We start from the raw sequence: 20,112 nt of genomic DNA, 5'->3' as shown, positions 1-20,112 counted from the left end.
TAACAAATCGCATCGGTAGATTTGGCTATTGAAGTCTACTCACCTCTCCCACCATGCCGTTCCACACATTGTTGATCTTCTTGCCGTGCTTCCCGTTGGTCACCAGATAAAGGTCATAGGTGAACTTCACGTTCCGAGCGATTTTCTTCAGGATGTCGATGCAGAAGCCTTTGCAGCACTTTTTAATGTACGTTCCTCCTCCCACGGTGGTGTTGCTGATGGATAGAGCACATTAATCACAGTTTAACTTAAAGCAGAAAATCTGATTTATGATGTCAGGACCATTTCAAGCTTAGCTGACTGAAGCATTTTCTGGATTGTTCCATGCATAGGGAGAGATGTCTTTAGACGTTTTAATAAGATATTATTATTTTTTAATAAAGACATACTTTTCATTCAGCAATGATGCATTAAATTGATTAAAAGTCAACAAGCCTTACATTGTTAAAAATACTAAATGCTGTTCTATATTAATCAAATCCTGAAAGAAATTAAGAAAATTCAGTTTTTCCCACAAAAATATTAATCACTTAAACTGTTCTAAGCATTTACAATAATGGTACTTGAGCACCAAATCAGAATTCTGTTAGAATATTAGAACGATTAGAATTCATAACAACATTATTTCTGAAGGATCATGTGACACTGAAGAATGGAGTAATGATGCTGAAACGTCAGCATTTTCATCAAAATTACATGTTAAAGTATATTTAAATAGAAAAAAAGTTACTTTAAATTGTAATAAAAGGTAACAGTATTATTATTTTTACTGCATTTTTAATCAAATAAATGCAGCCTTATAAAAGACATCTTTCACAAACTATTAAAAAAATCATACTGACCTCAACATTTGGGATGAAAGAAATTAATAACAATTTCAACAAATGATTTCAAAATAATTTAATTTACAAAGTGGCCTTTTGCTTTTAAACAATGTGCTCTCTTTGGACTATAATGTATGAATTTGACAAATTCTATTTTATTTTAATTGTCGCAGTTTAAATTTTTGGGAAATTAATCTGAGCACTTGTCTTTTATTTCATGACTGTGTATATCACACATTACAGTATATCAAAGTGTTACTTCACATCACAAATCTGATTTAAAAAGTACATATTGACATTATATATACTATATTATATATTATATTTATACATTTTAATCTCATCACAAATATGAAATAACAAATGATTGTTGTTATCTTTGTTAACCTCCTTTAGTACAGTTCCTATATACTGCATGTGTGAACTTCACATGATTTGCCACTGCTTTTACACAATAAGCAATCTGAACAGAGTGGGATTAAGCACTCAGAAGAGGAGTCACAACTGTATTTAGCTGCACTGTGTCTAACAGCAGCCCGCTTGTGCAGACCATTCGCTAGCTGGGATTACAGTACAGTAGGTATAGTGTGCTGAAGCATGAACGATAAGGCCTTTCGCTGCCGGCAGTGGAGAAATTTCTTAATTACAATGAATAGTAGGCTTTCCCTTGAGAGCCTCTCAGGGAGCCATCAAGGGAGTGCCAAACCTCTGGTGAAAAATGCAGTCAGCTGGAGATTTCTGATGCCTCGTAAAGTCCAACGCCAATCTGTGCTGACTTAATTGCAGAGGGGTTCCTGTTTTCCCAAGCGAGGAGGAAGACAATTCTATTTACAGGGCAATTAAGATGATTATTTCATTTGGACTGGGGGAGAAGATCCTGTTTTTAGACACAGTCAGAAAGGGGTAAAAGTAGAACCTGCATTACCAAAGCTTTCAGCCCATCTGGTGTTCATACTCCCATTCAGTTTTTATTTCTTTCTTTGCTGAATTCATCCTAGAGCACTACCTCACCCAGACAAAGCCATGTTTACACTTGGTATTAAAATATGGGTAATCCAGTCACAAGTGGTTAGTCAGAAACATTCATGTTTATACCTGTCAAGTACTAGGAGTGTCAAAAATGCTTGTTATCAATTTTAACGATTTATTTAATTATAATTTAATTAATTGCCCATTTTATTAATTTAAGAGTAAAAAGGTAAATAAACAAATAACTTTGTTACATTTAATGACATTTTTAAACATGATTTAGATTAAAAAAAAAGTTTTAAATATGTCTATTTATTTACCTATATTTGATTCATTCAACTTAATGAACACATTTAGGTTATACTAATTTGTTTTTTTTTTTTACATTAAAATTAATAAATCACTTTACATGTGTTAAATGAATAAAAAGAGAAACATTTGACAAAAACACAAACAAATGCAATGTAGAAGCTGCATTTAAAAATGATTTATCATTACATTTACATTTTAAACCAGAATTAGATCAAAAGGTGTTTTTTTTTTTTTTTTTTTTTTTTTTTGCCAAATCAGCAAGTGATTTGTTTATTTATTCAGATTTGTGCATATTTTTTTTAATTCGCAGACATCGCAGACATTCCAAGACAGTTTACAGAACACTTATTGCAGGGCCAGTCCCGCTGGGGAAGCCCGGGGTTAAGTGCTTTGCTCAAGGGTAAAACGACAATGGTTAAGGGACTGTCCCTTGTTGGGTTTAAACCTACAACCTTTTGGTTAACAGCTCAGATCATTAACTACAAGTTTGCACAACATGCATTCTGGGGGAGGCATGTTCTGGAAATAATTATGAGTTTCTGGAGTGAATATACAGTAGAAAACTCCAATTAGCTGACAGTTGTACGAAGTAGCTAAATTTGTGGAGAAAAGTGTACTTTAGTGAAGAAAAAAATGACAGGGTTGAAGACAGGACAGAGCTGCATTAGTAATCATGTCACCATCTGTGAGTGGAGAACCTCCACTGCTCCACAGAGTTCACACTCAAACTAGTAAAGCCACCTGGGAGCCTCATTTAACTTTTAGATTGAAGTTAATTAAGACTCGGCTCTCTGTGTTCTTTAAACAGATTAACACTTAGAAAAAAAAAAACACTTATGAGTATACTTTGTCTCCAAAGATTGCTCCCATGCGTACCATTTCCTTCTTCTCAATGCAAACTATTTTTGCATTGGATGTAGTCCCTTTGTTGACCCCAATGTAGACTGCATGCAAAGACTATAAGTAATTGTTTCAGAGACCTCAGAATAATGCAAATGCTTCCATTATGTTTGCCCAGAGAAAGTGAAAGTCATTACTGGAGATTCCAGAGGTAGAACGAAACGAAACAAAACAAAACAAAACAAAAAACAAAGAAAAATGACTCTGCTTATCAAAAATTTGATACAAATATTTTATTTAAAAGAAAAAATGTATTGCAGCTAAAAAATTGTGCATTGCATAAGCCTTCGTTATTAGGGCAGAGAAAGTTTGAATGAATTAATAAATAAATAAATAAAATGAGGTGTTCTGTTCATCAAAATTATCATTAAAATAAACATTACTACACTTTTAAGAAGTGAATTTTCACTTTAAACCACTTGCCTCATTTTCCTAGCTGCTCTATACCCAGTATCTGAACAAAATAAATGACTCTACAATGCAGATAGTGCTGTCTACAAAAGACTGAGCTGAGCTATGCCATTTTTGTTCCCTGTTATCGTGTAAAAAAAAAAAAAAAAAGCTTATTGTAAATCCAGCCTAGCACTGATCGTATAATAGCAGAGGAGTGTTTTTGGCAGCAAGAAGTGGCTGTATGCCTTCTGACTGCAGAAATGAACAAACTTTCCTGTCTCCACAATGAGAGAGACACACGTTCGACTGCCTAGGCAAAATCCAGTTTAAAATCAATCTCTTCCCCTCTGCGCTGGCTATGACGCACACGATGAATTCCCCCGGCTCCTGCAGTGGCTCTATTCTAACTCTCACAAGGCAGAATCCATATTATTACAGAGTCTACCTCACATTTCGATAACCAGCGGCAATAAGAGGGGCTCCCTTATATCAACAGACCACTTCCTCACTGCCTTTACTACACCAATTACATTCTTATGAAGACACTTCCCACCATGTTTCTTTCTTCACTTGCCAAGACAACACAATGTGTGAAAATGTGTGAGTTAAGAGGTAAACGTTGGAGGTAATAGTCTGAGCTGATAGATATCTGAATTCTCACATTTGCTTTGAAATATCTCAGTGGCTCAGAGTGATCTTGAATTGTTTGCATGTGTTTGTGTGTGTGCGCATCTTGATCACTGAAGCATGTCTCCTCTGTGTCTGTGGCTTTTCAAGCTGGCACTGCATCAGTTTGTGCATCTACAGACCTCAGCAGCAGCTGAAGTAGAGGGTAAAACGACAGCTGAGGATACCAGATGAGCTGCCGTTCCCACATCATCATACCGCATTTATCTCTGACAAAGATTAGTCAGTGTTAGACTGTCTGTCTGTCAGACTGGGTCAAAAGGGTGAATCTTCACATAAATAGTTCACATTTTTGCTCTTAAAGTATTAGTTCAATCATCAAAATGAATTTTTTTTTCTTATCTTTATTAATTTCAGACCTGCAGACTTTCTTCTTTCATTAAACAAAAAGGATAAATTTCGAAGACCTACTTATTTTGAGGTCACACTTTTCTCTGCAATTACAATGAATGGGGACTGAGAGCTTTAGGGGTCCAAAAAGAATACAAAACTACCACGAACACATAAAAGCAGACAAAGTAACAGTCAAAATGAGTCTTCTGAAGTCTACTGAGACTGGCCATTGCTACTTCATTACTTAAATAAGATCGTATATAATGTAATCATATCATATACTTTTTAGTCATACTTCAAAAATTCACCTTTTGTTTTAAAGTCATGCAAAATGTGACCATGGACCACAAAACCATTCATAAGGGTATTTTTTGTATAGTTTTTTTTTTTTTTTTTTATAATAGGACAGTATTTGGCCATACGGAGCTCCACACATGACATGCAAGAAAAAAATAGTAGGCTAAATCATGTGCACGATTTACTAATTTGTTCCCTCAATGTACTAAGACGTGCAAACAATCACTATCGCGGTCCTTCGATTTGCTAAATAGTGCGCACTATTTATAAATCGAGTGAACGAGACAGTCAATCGAGGGAACGCAATAGTAATCATGTGCACATTTTAGTACTTTGAGAGAACAAATTAGTAAATAGTGCGCACTATTTATAAATCGAGTTTACGAGACAGTCAATCGAGGGAACGCAATAGTAATCGTGTGCACATTTTAGTACTTTGAGAGAACAAATTAGTAAATAGTGCGCACTATTTATAAATCGAGTGAACGAGACAGTCAATCGAGGGAACGCAATAGTAATCATGTGCACGTTTTAGTACATAGAGGGAACGAATTAGTAAATCGTGCACATGATTTAGCCTACTATTTTTTTCTTGCATGTCATGTGCGGGGCTTCGTACACACATTCAATAAGAGGTTTCTTAAAGCATTCAGTATTTGTTTTAGTTTTTAAATTTGGTTTTAAATAAAAAAAAACAAATGAGTGAGTGAGACTAAATAAAAGTATGCTATATAAATACATTATTCCAAAATGTTAAAATCAAATAATGTTGGTGCTAATAAAATAAAGATGCAAAGTGTTTCATTCAATCAATAAAAAAAAAAAAAAAAAAAAAAAATTAGGGTAATGAACTTGAGCCAATGAAAAATAAATAACTATTGGCTCAAGTAAAAAAAATATAGATGTGAATCATTACACTAATTTATTTTAATTGGATGAATGAAAACTTTTTTTCAGTGTACTACCGCAGGTGATTTTTAAATCAAATTAAGTCAATGTAATTTTAAGGTAAATACTTCCACACAAATGACATGATAGCGAGCAGTGTTGGGTAAGTTACTCAAAAAAAGTAATCCACTACAAATTACTAAGTACTGCTCTAAAATTGTAATTTGATTACATTACTGATTACTGTATGTAAAAAGTAATCAGATTACTAATTAATTTACTTTCAAGTTACTTTGAAAACCTATTAAACCTACAAGGAAAAAAACTACAAACAAAGTGAAACTCAGTTCTTTCCGTAATTTAATATTGACTGAAAAATATTACAGAAATATGAAAACAGCAACTTGAATTAAAGATCCAATGCATTTCTATAACTTAACATTCTTAACATAAACTTGCCTAACAATGAAAACTGTAGTCTTTTCAAATGTATCTACAGTATGTCTTAACTACATATGGGCTGTCATTCCAAGGAAGCTTCTATTATTACAAGTCCAGATGTCTGCGGTTGTGGAGACATATTCCAAACGCTCGAATGTTTTTTTAAGTTCATACTCCATATCCGCATAGGGCTGTCACTTTTCGTTCGAAAATCGATTACGCACTCGATTGGACCAACCAAAAAAAGTTTCGAAAATGAAAATAGGGAATCGATTTTGACCAAACTATTAATTTTAAAATAATTAAACAATTAAAAAAATAAAGATGTAAAAACACTCGTGTTTGAGCTTAATTTATATCATCTTACGCGGGCTCAGGCTTGCGCTCCGGTTTGTGAGGTAAATGAGCGGTCATGTGATGTGTTTCGATTAGCGCGAGAAAGATGTGAAATGGATGCTGAGTAGATGCAACGGAGGCTTGCCTCCGGCAAAAATACGTTTTGGTTGCACCAGCAACTAAAGCAAAGTTCTGGGGTGTGGAAAAGTTTTGACCATGTTTATAATGAGATTAATGAGTGAATAATCACCATCAGTGAGAGCAGGAACGCACTGAAGACACCTACAGTGGATTCATTCATTTTCCTCCACAAAAACATGTAGACCTAGCCTAATTTCTGTGAGTAAAGGTTTTTCAAATGATAACTATATATCCATTAAGGCTTAAATGCATAATGTGGACAGAGTATTTACGCTAATGTTGGCATTATTCTTTTATGAAATGTCAGCTGATATGTGGAGAAGCAAACCCGGCGGAGCCTTTATCTTAATTTCGTTATTGCCAAATACCCATCTTAATTTAAAATTTATCTTAATTTAATCTGTTAAAAAAGACTCGTTTTATTGGTGCTTGGTCTAGTTATAGGCTAAATGAGTCTATGTCTATTTAGAGTGCTGAGATGTTACGATGTTAGAGGACTTATTTTATTTCTTTATTCCAACTTCCAAGTGGCCTAGTCTACGTTAGTTATTAATAAATTATGTTAAAACATGTATAAATGACTCATTGTTGACAAAAGGCAAAAGAGCTGTGTGTATGCGCACATCTGAATGTCGGGCTGCAAACGGGTTCGGGCTTTTAAAAAGCTGTACATCAAAATGTACTTTTCAGGCTCGGGCCGAAACCTGTCGAGCTCGGGTCCTGTCGGGCCTAACTTTTAAGGCCCGATTACAACTCTAATGCCAATAAATAATAAATATTGCTGACTTGTGCGTTTCCAAGCGCTCTCTTTACGTTCGTCCGATATGTGGCGTTGAAAAAGGAAACGTCTTTTTTTTAGACATGGAAAATCGATTTTACAATCGATTCAATGAACACTTATGTCTTAAAAATCGAAAATGCTTTTTACACAAAAGTGACAGCCCTATATCCGCATAGCATTTATCTAGATACCTTGCAAATGTCTTTCGGTCCTGCAAGGGTACAGAGCTGTCCGTCACGGGTATCATCGTAAGCAAGTCTCTAAATGACTGCGATTCCACAGTCGACAAGGGCAGCATTCCCTCCACCACACACGCTGCTACAGCTCTTCACCTGTCCAGAAGTTACCTTACCTCCCGATCTTGAACAAAAATCTCCATCCATTCATTACATTTATTTTAAATGTAATGAGTTACATTACTGCGTTGTCACGAAAAGTACAACGTTACTTTGTAACGCGTTATACCTAACTCTGATAGCGAGTGATTACAATGTAGTCTGTGCACATGAAAAAAATCTTCCGAAAAATCGGCAGAAAAAAATACCAAAAACTGGCTGATTGCTGATTGTGTATTTTAAGCAAAAACCGGCCAGTTACGATTTATGGCTGGTCAACTGGTGCATCCCTAATATTTTTATGAAAATGCGAGAGCTTTCTAAACCTCCATAAAGGCTGCAATGCAACTGAAATGTTCACAGACACAGAGTCATAGTAAGGACATCAGTAAAACAGTCCATGTGACATCAATGGCTCATCCACACTTTTACCAAACTACAAGAATACGTCTTTGTGCAAAGAAAACCAAAATAGCGACTTTATTCAACAATTCTTCTCCAAATCACACATTCCGCCATTATGGAGAGTAACAAGAGGCTTTATCATCGTTTTCCTCTGGATGTAATCAAGGCTCAGTGCATGATTTACGTGCTGTTGAAAATGGTGGAAGTCGCTATTTTTGTTTTGTTTGCTCAAAAAAGTATTCTTGTAGTATTCTTGTAAAATTACGGTTGAACCACTGATGTCACGTGAACTGTTTTACTGATGTCCTTGCCAGTTGTGTTGTTTACCAGAGTCAGAAAGCTCTCGGATTTCATCAAAAATATCTTAATTTGTGTTCTGAAGATTACTGAAGATCTTGTGGGTTTAGGAGTTAATAATATAATTTTCATTTTTGAGTAAACTACCTCTTTAATTGGGAATATTGATAAACTCTGCAGGACAGTGGCTTCCTGTGCTGATCTGGCCCAGTAGCATTTTCCACTGTAATGTTTGTTAGAATCCCATCTTGACTGCTTGGCTGTATTTCCCATAAGGAGATGAATGACTGAGTTTTTTATTTCTTTTACTTGTAATTTTAGAGAGAAAAACAATGCTAAATGTAATTGTTTTCATCTTCAGACTAATGAAATTGAAGTATCCAAATGAAGACACTAGCAGTGTGGAGTATATGGTGATTTTTTTTTTTTTTTTTTTAGTTTAATAAATGCTTTGTTAAAGTTAATACACAAGGATTTGAGTACTTTTTAAATGACTTTTTAAATACTTCTAGGATACAGACGTTGAGAGCAATCAGGAGATGATCCAGAAGACTTGTGGGAATCTATTTGAAGCTGCAGTCATTGAAGACAGCCCAGCAGATGTTGGAGTGTTGGAAGATAAAGTTCTTCAGGATCTAGCAGTTTACAGTCTGCAAAACCATTGCTGGGACTGATATATGGACTGAACTTGAGCAACCCTCCTGAAGTCAGGTACACATTTGTAATACTGAAGAAGTTATTTCTGGAGCCGGCTATTTTGTGTAATTTTGTAATTCCATTAATGTTATCAAAACACAATTTGGTTGTGTGGAACCACTGTCCATAATTAAATTAAGTAAGTTTAAAGAGTAATTTTTGTTTGTGTGATTATGGCTGAGTAGTTAAGTTGACTGAGTAATTCTGCTGTTTAAACCAAGCAGATGAGGAACCAATAAGGGAGAGACACAGAGCAAGAGAGGTCTGTCTCAGGGAGGACGGAACTATATCCTGCCAGTGTCTTTGCATGCCTTAGTAATTCCTACCTCCTCCTCTTCCTCCAAAAGGGCACAATGGATGCTTGAGTGGGAATTGGGCCGTTGGAGGAACACAACAGAGAGCACTGGCCTGTTTGCAATTGGACATGTGTGGCGTCCATGTATTCTCTTGTGTGTGCACGCTCAGTTCTTTAAGGGAGACTAATCTTCATGCATACAGAGCAGGATATAGTGATCCTTTGAGATCGTATATTCTTCGCCCTATTTAGCAGCGTAAAAATCCAATAAAAGCCACTGTGCTTTTCTTTACATGGGCAGTTTTCACTCTGTGTTAATCGTGGCTCACAGATCACAACAACTTTTATGACTGTGACTTTTTAATAATTGTTTATGCAAACTCCAACATGCACACTACTGTTTAAAAGTTTGGAGTCAGTACTATTTAAAGAAAGACAATTTTATTCTGCATTAATCTGGCAGTAAAGACATGTATTCGATATCGAACCGATATAGATTGATATTTAATCTGCATATTAGAATGATGTCTGATGCATCATGTTATTGTTTTTACTGTAACTTCAGAAAAGGTATTCTTAATTTTATAAAATGCATTTATTAAAAAACATGTTAGTTTCCCTTGAACAATAAGCACATCAAAAAATAAAATGTAGTGTCTTCCAACCCCAGGTGGACAGTAACACTACAGTATTGATTGATATATCATGTAATAAACAACCTTCAACATGTATCATACTCTCTTTAAGAGTGCTCTTACATCACTCTGCGCACCTCTCCAGGGTCACAGTGTAAAACATCTATCAGTTTGAAAGTGATTCTTGCAGTAAACGAGTGAGTGATAGAGAAGGGGAGATTGAGGAAAGCAGCCTTACTCTTTGATGTGTTTGCGGCAGGGCACAGAGTTTCTCATGCAGGTGCCTGTGAGGCGCTCCACGTTCTCCACAATGACAAAAGGCTTCTCCTCTAGAGTTACAATGGTCAGGTGATTGTCATCTGTCTCTCCATCACCAAAAGAGTTGAAGCGAGGCCACACAGGAAATTTCAAAGACAAACTCTGGTTTTCCCATTTGCCCATCTGGAAATGAATTGAAAAGAGGAGTGTCACACTCTTGCTCTATAGCTTACTGGTGTTATTCTTTTAATTACAATATTGCCAACATATCAATGCACACAAAAATAACAGTGACAGAAAACACATACACACACACACACAGAGAAAAATAAGTTCTTCAAATTATTTCACAAGTTTATAAGAAGTGTGCCTCAGTCCAAACCTCGCCAGTGTCACAATGAGCATAGGTTTGTTTTCCTTTGGATGACATGTTTGTCTGTGTCTGTCTTCTACTGTATGTCTAGACTGTGATCACTAAGCCTGTATTTGCAGAGGATCCATCTCTACTTTGTATCTTCTGCTGTCTCTCTCTCAGTCCCAGAGGGCAAGGTGTGAGAATAAAGCTATGCTTGAGAGCAAATCATATCAGATCAACAGAGGCCTGGCAAACACATTCATCAAATAGAGCCACATAACATCACAGTCTCCGTGTCTGAATATGCAAAAAATACACAAAAATAAAGTTGTGACAGGAAAAAGATCAAATAAAAGTAAATGTCTACTGTATATGTTGCTTAAAAGTAAAAAGTAAAAAGTAAAAAGTAAAAAGTAAAAAGTAAAAAGTTTAAAGTTTAAAGTTTAAAGTTTTAAATAAATGAATGAATGAATGAATTAATTAATATATACATATAAACTAATAAAAACAGGGGTAAGTGACAGAAAAAGATATAAAAATATAATAAATGTTACGATTTAAAATTTACAGTAAAAGAAAAAAAAAGTAAATTAATCAAACACTGCCACAAAACACAGTCCCTGTGTCTGACAATGCATTAATACATAAACATTTTAAAAAGTGAGGAAAAAGATAAAAACTAATTAAATAAAAAGTAATAAATAAACAAATTAAAAAAAATTAATAAGTAAAGTATTTTAATCAAATAGTGTCTTATACAGCCCTTGTGTCTGATTATGCCCCAATTCATAAAAATAAAGAACTGAGAATAAAAAGATGAAATAAAATATAGATGCCCGTAAAACTGTATGCCATTTATTAAAATGGAACAAAAAAAAAATATATATATAAAACAAAATTAAAATACAATAATCAAATACTGCCACACATATTTGTGTACATAGTTTGATATTAATCGTCAAATTAATATGATGTTGGAATACTTCATTAAAAATAGGCCAACAATTCATAAAGGATGATAAATCCAGAAAAGTGGCATTCTGATGAACAAGAAAAGAAAAGCTTTTTCTTAAAACTAAGAAAAATCTGTTCAGCCATGACAGTCATGAGCAAACTTTCCTGAGTGTGCTAGGTCAGTGCACTGGAGAGCGATGAGCAGTGTTCAGGGGGACTGGGGTATCTCGCTAGATGCAGTGCTGCTAACCAGTGTCACAGGATATTTGGGTTAATGCTGTTAATCCAATCAGCATGCTTTAGGAGGAAGCCGTAATCACGTTCCTCCTATCCCTGATGAACCAGAGACTGAGGACATCTCCGACACTGCCAGAGTTTCTTTTATCAGCAGCACAGCCGTCGATTCATCCGCAGCCTTATTAGAGTCAAAGCACCTTTCTTTTTGAGTTTCTCCCCTCCAACTTCCTCCAACGTTTCTTGTTCTACTGTGTGAAAAAGTCATTTCATTAATCTGTCTCATTTGGTTTGATGGCACATTTCTTTTGTCAAGCACTGTGGGTAAAAATGGCTCACCAAGCTTATCTGTCTCAGCTGAAGACAAAAGTAACTACTTGCAGTTTCTGTCGACTCCAGGCTTACCATGCTAAAAGAATGATTTATGAATTTGATGTTTTCAGAGAACGTACTTTATTGAAAATAAAAGGACACCATTTCTCTTGTACTGTCAGTCATTTACCGAGCAGGCGTGCAAATATTTTAGTAATGCTGGAGTAAAGCTGTATTATGCTTAGGCACAATTCCCACTTTGCATGTTGACAGCGATGCTTATGCATGTCTGGCAGGACACATATGTTGCGGTACGCGCTGATGATGGAGCGATAGGCCACAAGCAGTTGAATAATTCAGTGTGTTTTGGAAGGGTGGGCTGACGTCAGCGAGCTCGCCAATGAAAACAGAGCGTAAGCGCTAAGAACTGCCTAGAGTTGAAACTGCACAGAGCCATTAATTCGTAATGGAACAGGACCCAGAAATTGCTAAACCTAGCTCTAGTCCCTTTTTTCTCTCTTATCTAACTTTCTCTCCATTGTCTTGTGTGTAGCGTGCACACATCTCTATCTCTTGCTGTCATTCTGCTCACTTTTGGCCTCTGGCTCAGCAATCTCTCTCTCTCTCTCTCTCTTTCATCCATTATTTGGAAATGTTCGAGCATTTGTTTTTGAAACTATGTTGCCCTTGAAACTTAAGAGTATAAATTCACTCCAAATGCACACACTTACTTACATTGTAAATATACAAAGACATTGAGCGTCTGATGTCTTTCAGACTGAATATAAACAGCATGACATGAACGAGAGTGCTGTTATTTCATGCCAAAATATTCAGACCAAGAACACGAGTGGGAGTGTGATATTGCTTTTACCCAACAACCAATTACATAACAAATTAAATGGCATTAATAAAGAGTTAGTTTACCCCCAAAATTATCCCCATGTCGTTCCAAACCCGTAAGACCTTCATTCATCTTTGAAACACAAATTAGAATATTTTTGATGAAATCCAAAAGCTTTCTGCACCTTTCTGTCAGTTGTGTCGCTTTACTTCATAAAACCATTCACAAACCCTCTACCGGATGCACAGTACAGAATATCTCAATCTTCGGAAGAAAAAATATTACGTAATCTGTCTACGTTTTGGCTTGGATGCAGCCAATCACTTGTCGCCACCTACTGGTATATCAATGTAACCTGCAGAAACCCACACCACTAATATATGTGTAAACATAGTTATAATCACCATACGTTGTGAAAACCATTTCGAATGTCTTTGCTCATGAATAAAGTAATAAATGCGTAAGGTTTTAAAAATCAAAACAATGCATGAGGCATTACAATCTAACTGTGAAAACCTACTTTCTGTTTGTCTCAAACTTCTTTGCTTTTAAGAACAAAGTCAAAGAGAGTGAATATACTAACAACCATCCATAAACCAAGAAGACACTTAAACTGCAAGAGACTTGTAAAGCAGAGAGAGAAAAAGACACAAAGAAATTGGATAAACTAAATTGATGAAGAAAGGCACTTGTGCTCCAGACGTTAAGTAATGACAGTGTTTGAGCCACTCAAAATCTAATCAAACAACACAGGCAATGTAGCGCCTGTGATGAAAACAGCCCCATTTCGCCACTATGCAAAGCAAGCCGGCTGTGCCTATGCATTTCAATGACCTCATTAGATAATTATAATTAAAAGGGAGCTTCGTGAAGCAATGGAGCAGAGAATCCAAATTAAGATGCTTAATTTCATCCTCATTGTATTACTGCTTTTTTAATAGAGAAGAAGTACGTTTGTTTTCTTATTTCATTCGACTTCAGTAGTGTTTATCATGAAAGTGAAATGGGGTTGTGGTGGATGCAGACACAAACTAACCAAGGCGGGCTCTGACCATTTGATCTGAAGGGCCCAAATGGTTCAGATATTGTGAAGACAGTTTAATTCAATAATATTATTTTATTAAGTGTTTAAATTAAGTGGAGATTAAAAAGGAGAAACTGATAAGCTCCTAGGAACATGGACAAAATGTATTAAGAAGTTGAGTGAGAGTAACAGTGTCATACTGACAGTAAACTCACTGCCGTTGACAGATAATCTAGATGAAACGTGAGCAAGATACTAAACCAGCGCTGTAGGCCATGTCAGTATTGAAGTTGGGAATGATGCTAAATTGCATCTTTTGAGAATGTAGTGCCGTTCATTCACCAAGCAGCAGTTTGATATATTGAACTTTGTTTTACTTACTGTCAGACAGGGTACGGCACACTGTTTCTTCTACTTGCTGCTGTCAGATATCGGAGCATCTGACAGCTAATGAACAACTGCCATATCACCAAACGTTTGTAAAAACAATCAGTTTCCTGATCACTCAAACAGACATGGTTATTAATGATAATGTGCTGGCATTGCTGGTAAGATGGTCCCTGACAGTGTTTATAGTTTATAGTTCCAACCAATAAGAAATATTAGTTTTGTGAGGAGAAGGGCTTCAGAAATTTCTCAACTATTGTATTTTGTAAAGATGTATAAAAAATATTAAAATATTTTATTTTTTTAAATATATTGTTTTATTACATTATTATTAAACTTGTTTTATATATAAAATAGTTTATATATATATATATATTTTTTTTTTTTTATTTTTTTTTTATGTAACCCTGTCTCCTCCCAAAGTCTTCGCTCATGAAGACAAAATCACATACTGCCTGACAGCTATTTCTTTGAATAAATAATTACTTTGTGACAATTAAAAAATATATATCTTCTATATACTATGAATGTCTACAGTAATTGTTTTAACATTGTTTATTTAGACTTATTTACCCTATTTAACAAAAAGCTAATAAAATAAAATGGCAGTGACTCTGCAGTTTACTGTATGTATTGAGCTGCAGCACTGACCCAACAGTGCATGCAACACATATGGAAAGATCTGAACATGGGAAATAGATCTGACCTCAACTGGTTTCCACAATGTTTCCTATAACCTTCAGTGGGAAGTATTTATTAGGTGCTGGATGGCTAGAAAAGTCATTAGCACTTTACCACAGGGATAGGAAATTAGCATTTTAATTGTTTGCGCGCTGTGCATTTCCATGGTCACGGTGCAAATAGATTTTGTGCTTGTAGATCTCAACCTGCTTCTATTCCAATCAACGTCTCCCCCTTCAGGAGCGATTACATGAGTGTCGCACAATATTAGAGGTCTCTGGCTTCACCTTCAGGCCCCAGGAGGATGAGGAAAGGCTTGCGACAAGCCTTCGTAGATGCTCTGCCCTCAAAAGCGACAGAGAGGAACTGAATTGAATGAGAACGCCTTCGCCAGATGAAAACAGTATAATGCCCATCCTGAAGGCTTGCTTGCAGAGAGCTATTAGGATAAAACGCTCCATGTCTAATTCGGTTGAGGAGGTATAATTAATGACTCCTGTGCAGAGGGGAGGGGTTGTTCACACTAAGCGCTAACCAAATAGCTTGAAAGTGGCTGACACTCAGCAACACGTCTGCCGCTGCCCACTCAAAATTCCACACTGGTAGAGCTGCGGCTTGCTGCAGAGGATTGACCTTGGATACTGCACTCTATATATTTGTGCAAGTATCATTTATTACCAGGGCCAAAAGACGCTTAAGTGAAGTATGATGTGGGTACTGAGTACTGATGTGGAGTCATACCCAGAGGGTTGATTAACTGTTCACATCACTGCTGCAGGACAGTGGAGCACCTGACAAAAATGAAATATTGTTCATTGACATGGTCTTGGTGCAGCAATGGTCAAGATGCCCAGGACAACATACTGCTCAAACTTTCTTAAAGGCACAGTTTAACTAAAAATGAAAACACTCTCTCATATCATTCCATTTTTGTCTTCACATGAACACAAAAGAAGACATTTTAAAAAGTAATGTGCTATTCGTTCTTTTCAGAAAATACTCCAAGTCTTTTGAATCCATTATAATAGCTTTGGGGGAGAAATTTACCACTTATTTTTCCTCGACATGAAGAAGGGGTTTACATTAAAGTTACATTACAAATTATATGAATCCCCTCTCAGTTTCACTCTGGAGATCTTTAATTGTTGAGCTTGTGACCCTGGAAAAAAAGAGGCACTGAGTTGAGGGAAGGATTCAGATCTTTGTTCAGAAATGGAGAAAATCTCTAGAGCTTCTATTTTTTTCTATATTTCTATATTTTTCCATTTTTGACAGAGATGGACAGTGGTGTTGTTTCATTAGATTTCGATTCATATATTTTTAATTTATATTTTACTTTATCATAATAATTTAGCAGAAACTCTTGCAAAGTGGACTGTTTCTCTCTATCTCTTACAAAAATAAAAAAACAAGTACAAAATATAAGCATAATTACTTATATTACTAATATTACTTTAATATTACTTTAATTAATTAATTATATAAATTTGAAATTAAAATGATACATATCTATAATTAAGAAATAAAATATAAATATTATTTAATTAAAATGTATAAATAGTTGTTATTCTTAAAAGGTGTTCATTAAACCATTTAAAATTAAAATTAAAATTCTTTTTGAAGCTTAAAAGCAATAGTTTCTATTCACTTACACTGCATGAAATAAATAAGTCCACCACATTCTTCCAAATTATTATAATCATTTTGTATTCCACAGAAGTAATAAAGTCATACAGGGACAACATGAGTGTGAGTAAATGACAACAGATTGTTCATTATGAGTCAGCTATTCTTTTATCTTGTCGTCTGAATGGCCAGCAATTAAAGAGAGGGAGGAAACACTCACAGGTTTATGTGATGAATACTGTTCAGCCCATTAAGGGAGCAATTATATTTTGTTTGTCAAACTGTGGACCCCATGCGTCAAGTCAAGTCTGGGTTTTCTGTGTGGGCGGCAGTTGTTCTTTTGCTGAAGTCCCACGTGGATCCAAGATCCAGCATTCAGCCAACATGAGAAAACGACAACAGATTCCCTGGCTGCCAATCAGAGCTGAGGCCGAGATTAATCACGGACGCTGAAGCTGTAATTAGCTCTCCAGAAAACCAAACTCCTCCGAACTTCTGAGAAGGGTGGATTTGCTTTGAGTATTTATAGTTCAATGGTGGTAGAGCAGAGCTGGATTGAGTAGCATGGGATTTCTGCGTGACTGAGACATTAGGATGAGGTGGGGGGGAGGGGGGGGATAAACAGAGGAATAAAGGAAACAGGGCTCTAATGTGCGTCATGAGGTGCTGCTGCACAGTCGTTTTCATTACAGCCTCTGGTCACGATTTACAGTGACCCACTCTTTAATTAAAAGCAGCCACACTGTCTGATGAACTGCCTCTCAGCCACAGTTTTACCACAGCGTCACCCATTCTGCCAGCACAATGACCTGCTCGCTTTCAGACGTCATTTGAGTCTATTTACTGACACTCGAACCTGGCCGATCCATTGGGGTTATGCTTCATCTGACGCCAACCAGCTCGCTGTCTAAAGCCCATTCAGACGGGACCAGTTTTCTCTAAGGATTTTAGGCAAATTTGTGTTTCATAGATGTATTTTGTGATTTTAATCCTGCCCGAACCAAACATGTTTATGTTTTTCTCATACAACCTCGGCTGAAAATTACAGAGCAAATTAACTACTGTTTTTCAGTATCTTGGAGGTCCTCTTAGAAACTGAATCCCATTTGGATTTAAAAAAAATGGTGAATATGGTATATTATTATTTCTTTAATTGCTTCTCTTCATTTATGTTGACCTTAAAATAAAGTCTAAATTCCAGGAGATGTTACTCTGGTGCACCTTCATTATGAATTTAGACCTTTTAGCAAATCTGTCCTTATCAGTACATCAAATCAAACACACTTAATAATCAAATAACATCATAATAATTATATTCCTAGTTAAAGATATGTTACAAATCCTGTTCAAAGTAGAGCTGAAGATCTTTGCCCAAACCAGATGGGGCCCAACGGGTTCGGTCAGGGTTCGGGCTTAATTTATATAATTTTATAGGGCTCGGGCTTGCGCTCCGGTTTGAGAAGAAAGAGAAAAAGTTAATCGGAGAGTGTATCGACCCTCGTAAGCATACTATAGCTGGACTCATTGTCATGAATTCACGTTATCACATCCAGCAAACTGACTGCGCCTTTGTCTTGAGCGGTCATGTGATGTGTTTCGATTAGCGCGAGAAAGATATGAAAATGGAGGTTATGCTGAGCAGGTGAAATGGAGGCTTGCCTCTGGGGATTACATTTTGGTTGCACCAGCAACTCAAGCAAAGTCTGAGGTGTGGAAAAGTTTTGACCATGTTTATAATGAGAATAATGAGCCAGTGGGTTGTATTGCTGGACGCGCCATCAGTGAGCTGCAGAGGATTCAATAATTTTCCTCCACAAAAACATGTAGGCCTAGCCTAATCTTGGTGAGTAAAGGTTTTTCAAATGATAACTAAATATTCATTGAGTCTTAAATGCTAATGTAGGCTAGACAGAGTATATAGGCTAATGTTGGCATTATTCTTTTATTAAATTTCAGCTGCTAGTGGCGAAGCAAATCCGACAGAGCCTTTATCTTAATTTTGTTATTGCCAAATACCAATCTTAATTTAGAATTTATCTTAATTTAATTTAAGAAAGACTCATTTTTATTGGTGCGTTGGTCTATTTATAGGGTAAATGAGCCTAGGCCAATTTAGAGTGCTGAGATGTTAAGATGTCACAGAGGACTTATTTTATTTCTTTATTCCAACTTCCAAGTGGTGTAGTCTACGTTAGTCATGAATAAATTGTTAAAACATGTTTAAATGACTCAATCTTGGCAAAAGGCAAAAGAGCTGTGTGTGTGAGCACATTTGAATAATGTCGGGCTGTAAACAGGTTCGGGCTTTTAAAAAGCTGTCAGTTAAAATGTACTTGTCGGGCTCGGGCCGAAACCTGTTGGGCTCAGGTCCTGTCGGGCCTAACTTTTAAGGCCCGATTACAGATCTAGTTCAAATAGCACTTAAAGGGATAGCCCACCAAAAATAAAAATGCCATTATGTCATTCTCAAAGCATATGACGTGGATGAAAAAAAAATAATTACACTGTGACCATGAATTAAGAGTTCATTCTAATGACTGACACTGTAAGGAAAAATAATCTACTAACAGTTTTCTTTATTACCCGTTAAATTTCCGTACATTTCCTTTAGCCCTAAAACACAAAGCAATCCATGATTCAAAATTAGTAAGATGTTTAAAATTAAAACAGTACATTGGGCCCCATTTCTTTATTATACTTTTTTTTTTTTACAGTGTAGTACTTTGCGACTACAGTTAAATATTTTTTTCCTTTGTGTAAGTTACATAACTTTTTACAAATGTATTACGTAGATTTATTTAAATCATGGCCACTATTTAACAAAAACAAGGGAATGATTAACTTGAGGGAACATGTTCTCAATTTGTATCCACAATATCTTTTTCTCTGCATGTTCAGTCTTCGTTTGATTTGTATCTTTTCAACGAATCTATGGTCCAATTCCTGTAACCCACTGAAATGATCTGTTCACAAATCACACTGATTCAGTTTTTGATTCAACTCTCAGCAGCTGAGAGTCTCAGCTTGATTCATTCTCAGCAACTGATAATCACTCCCTTAAATTGCACTCTGTTCCTCAAATATCATATTGGTATGACTCATCAAATGACACCTATAATATATATAATGCACAAGCCCATAGACCACTTTTTTATGATACCTTAATAATGCCTTTTTGTCACTTTGGAGCTTTGACTGCCCCAGTTTTCCTTATCTTTCATTATTTTTGAACAGAGTTCAATATACACAGCGTACAAAAAGTCATAACGCCATTCGAACATCATGACGATGAGTAAATGATCACATTTTCATTTTTTTAGGTGAACTATCTCTTTTTATAATGACTGGGAAGTTACAGGAAAAATAAAAGCATAATCTCTATAAACACAATCTGCCTAATACACTGAGCGTTCACACATTAAACGCTCCATCCTCCCAGCGAATAAAAGTCCTGGCACAGTTCAATGATGAC

The 20,112-nt window shown here is 35.9% G+C and overlaps 1 protein-coding gene across 4 annotated transcripts in view; it reads right to left on the bottom strand.

Moving 5' to 3' along the window:
• Positions 1-20,112, bottom strand: part of grin2aa (glutamate receptor, ionotropic, N-methyl D-aspartate 2A, a) — a 143,229-nt gene that overhangs the window by 12,837 nt on the left and 110,280 nt on the right. For all 4 annotated transcript variants that reach the window (XM_026208159.1, XM_026208161.1, XM_026208160.1 and 1 more), the window contains 2 exons: positions 10,204-10,406; positions 44-215 (listed from right to left, as the gene is read on the bottom strand). In XM_026208159.1, coding sequence (XP_026063944.1) covers positions 44-215; positions 10,204-10,406 — 375 coding nt within the window. The remainder of the gene's footprint in view (positions 1-43; positions 216-10,203; positions 10,407-20,112) is intronic.

This window comes from Carassius auratus, chromosome 28 (assembly GCF_003368295.1).
Source record: "Carassius auratus strain Wakin chromosome 28, ASM336829v1, whole genome shotgun sequence".
NCBI lineage: Eukaryota > Metazoa > Chordata > Actinopteri > Cypriniformes > Cyprinidae > Carassius > Carassius auratus.
Note: the sequence above shows the minus strand (reverse complement) of the source record. Positions and strands in the feature narration are given on the sequence as shown.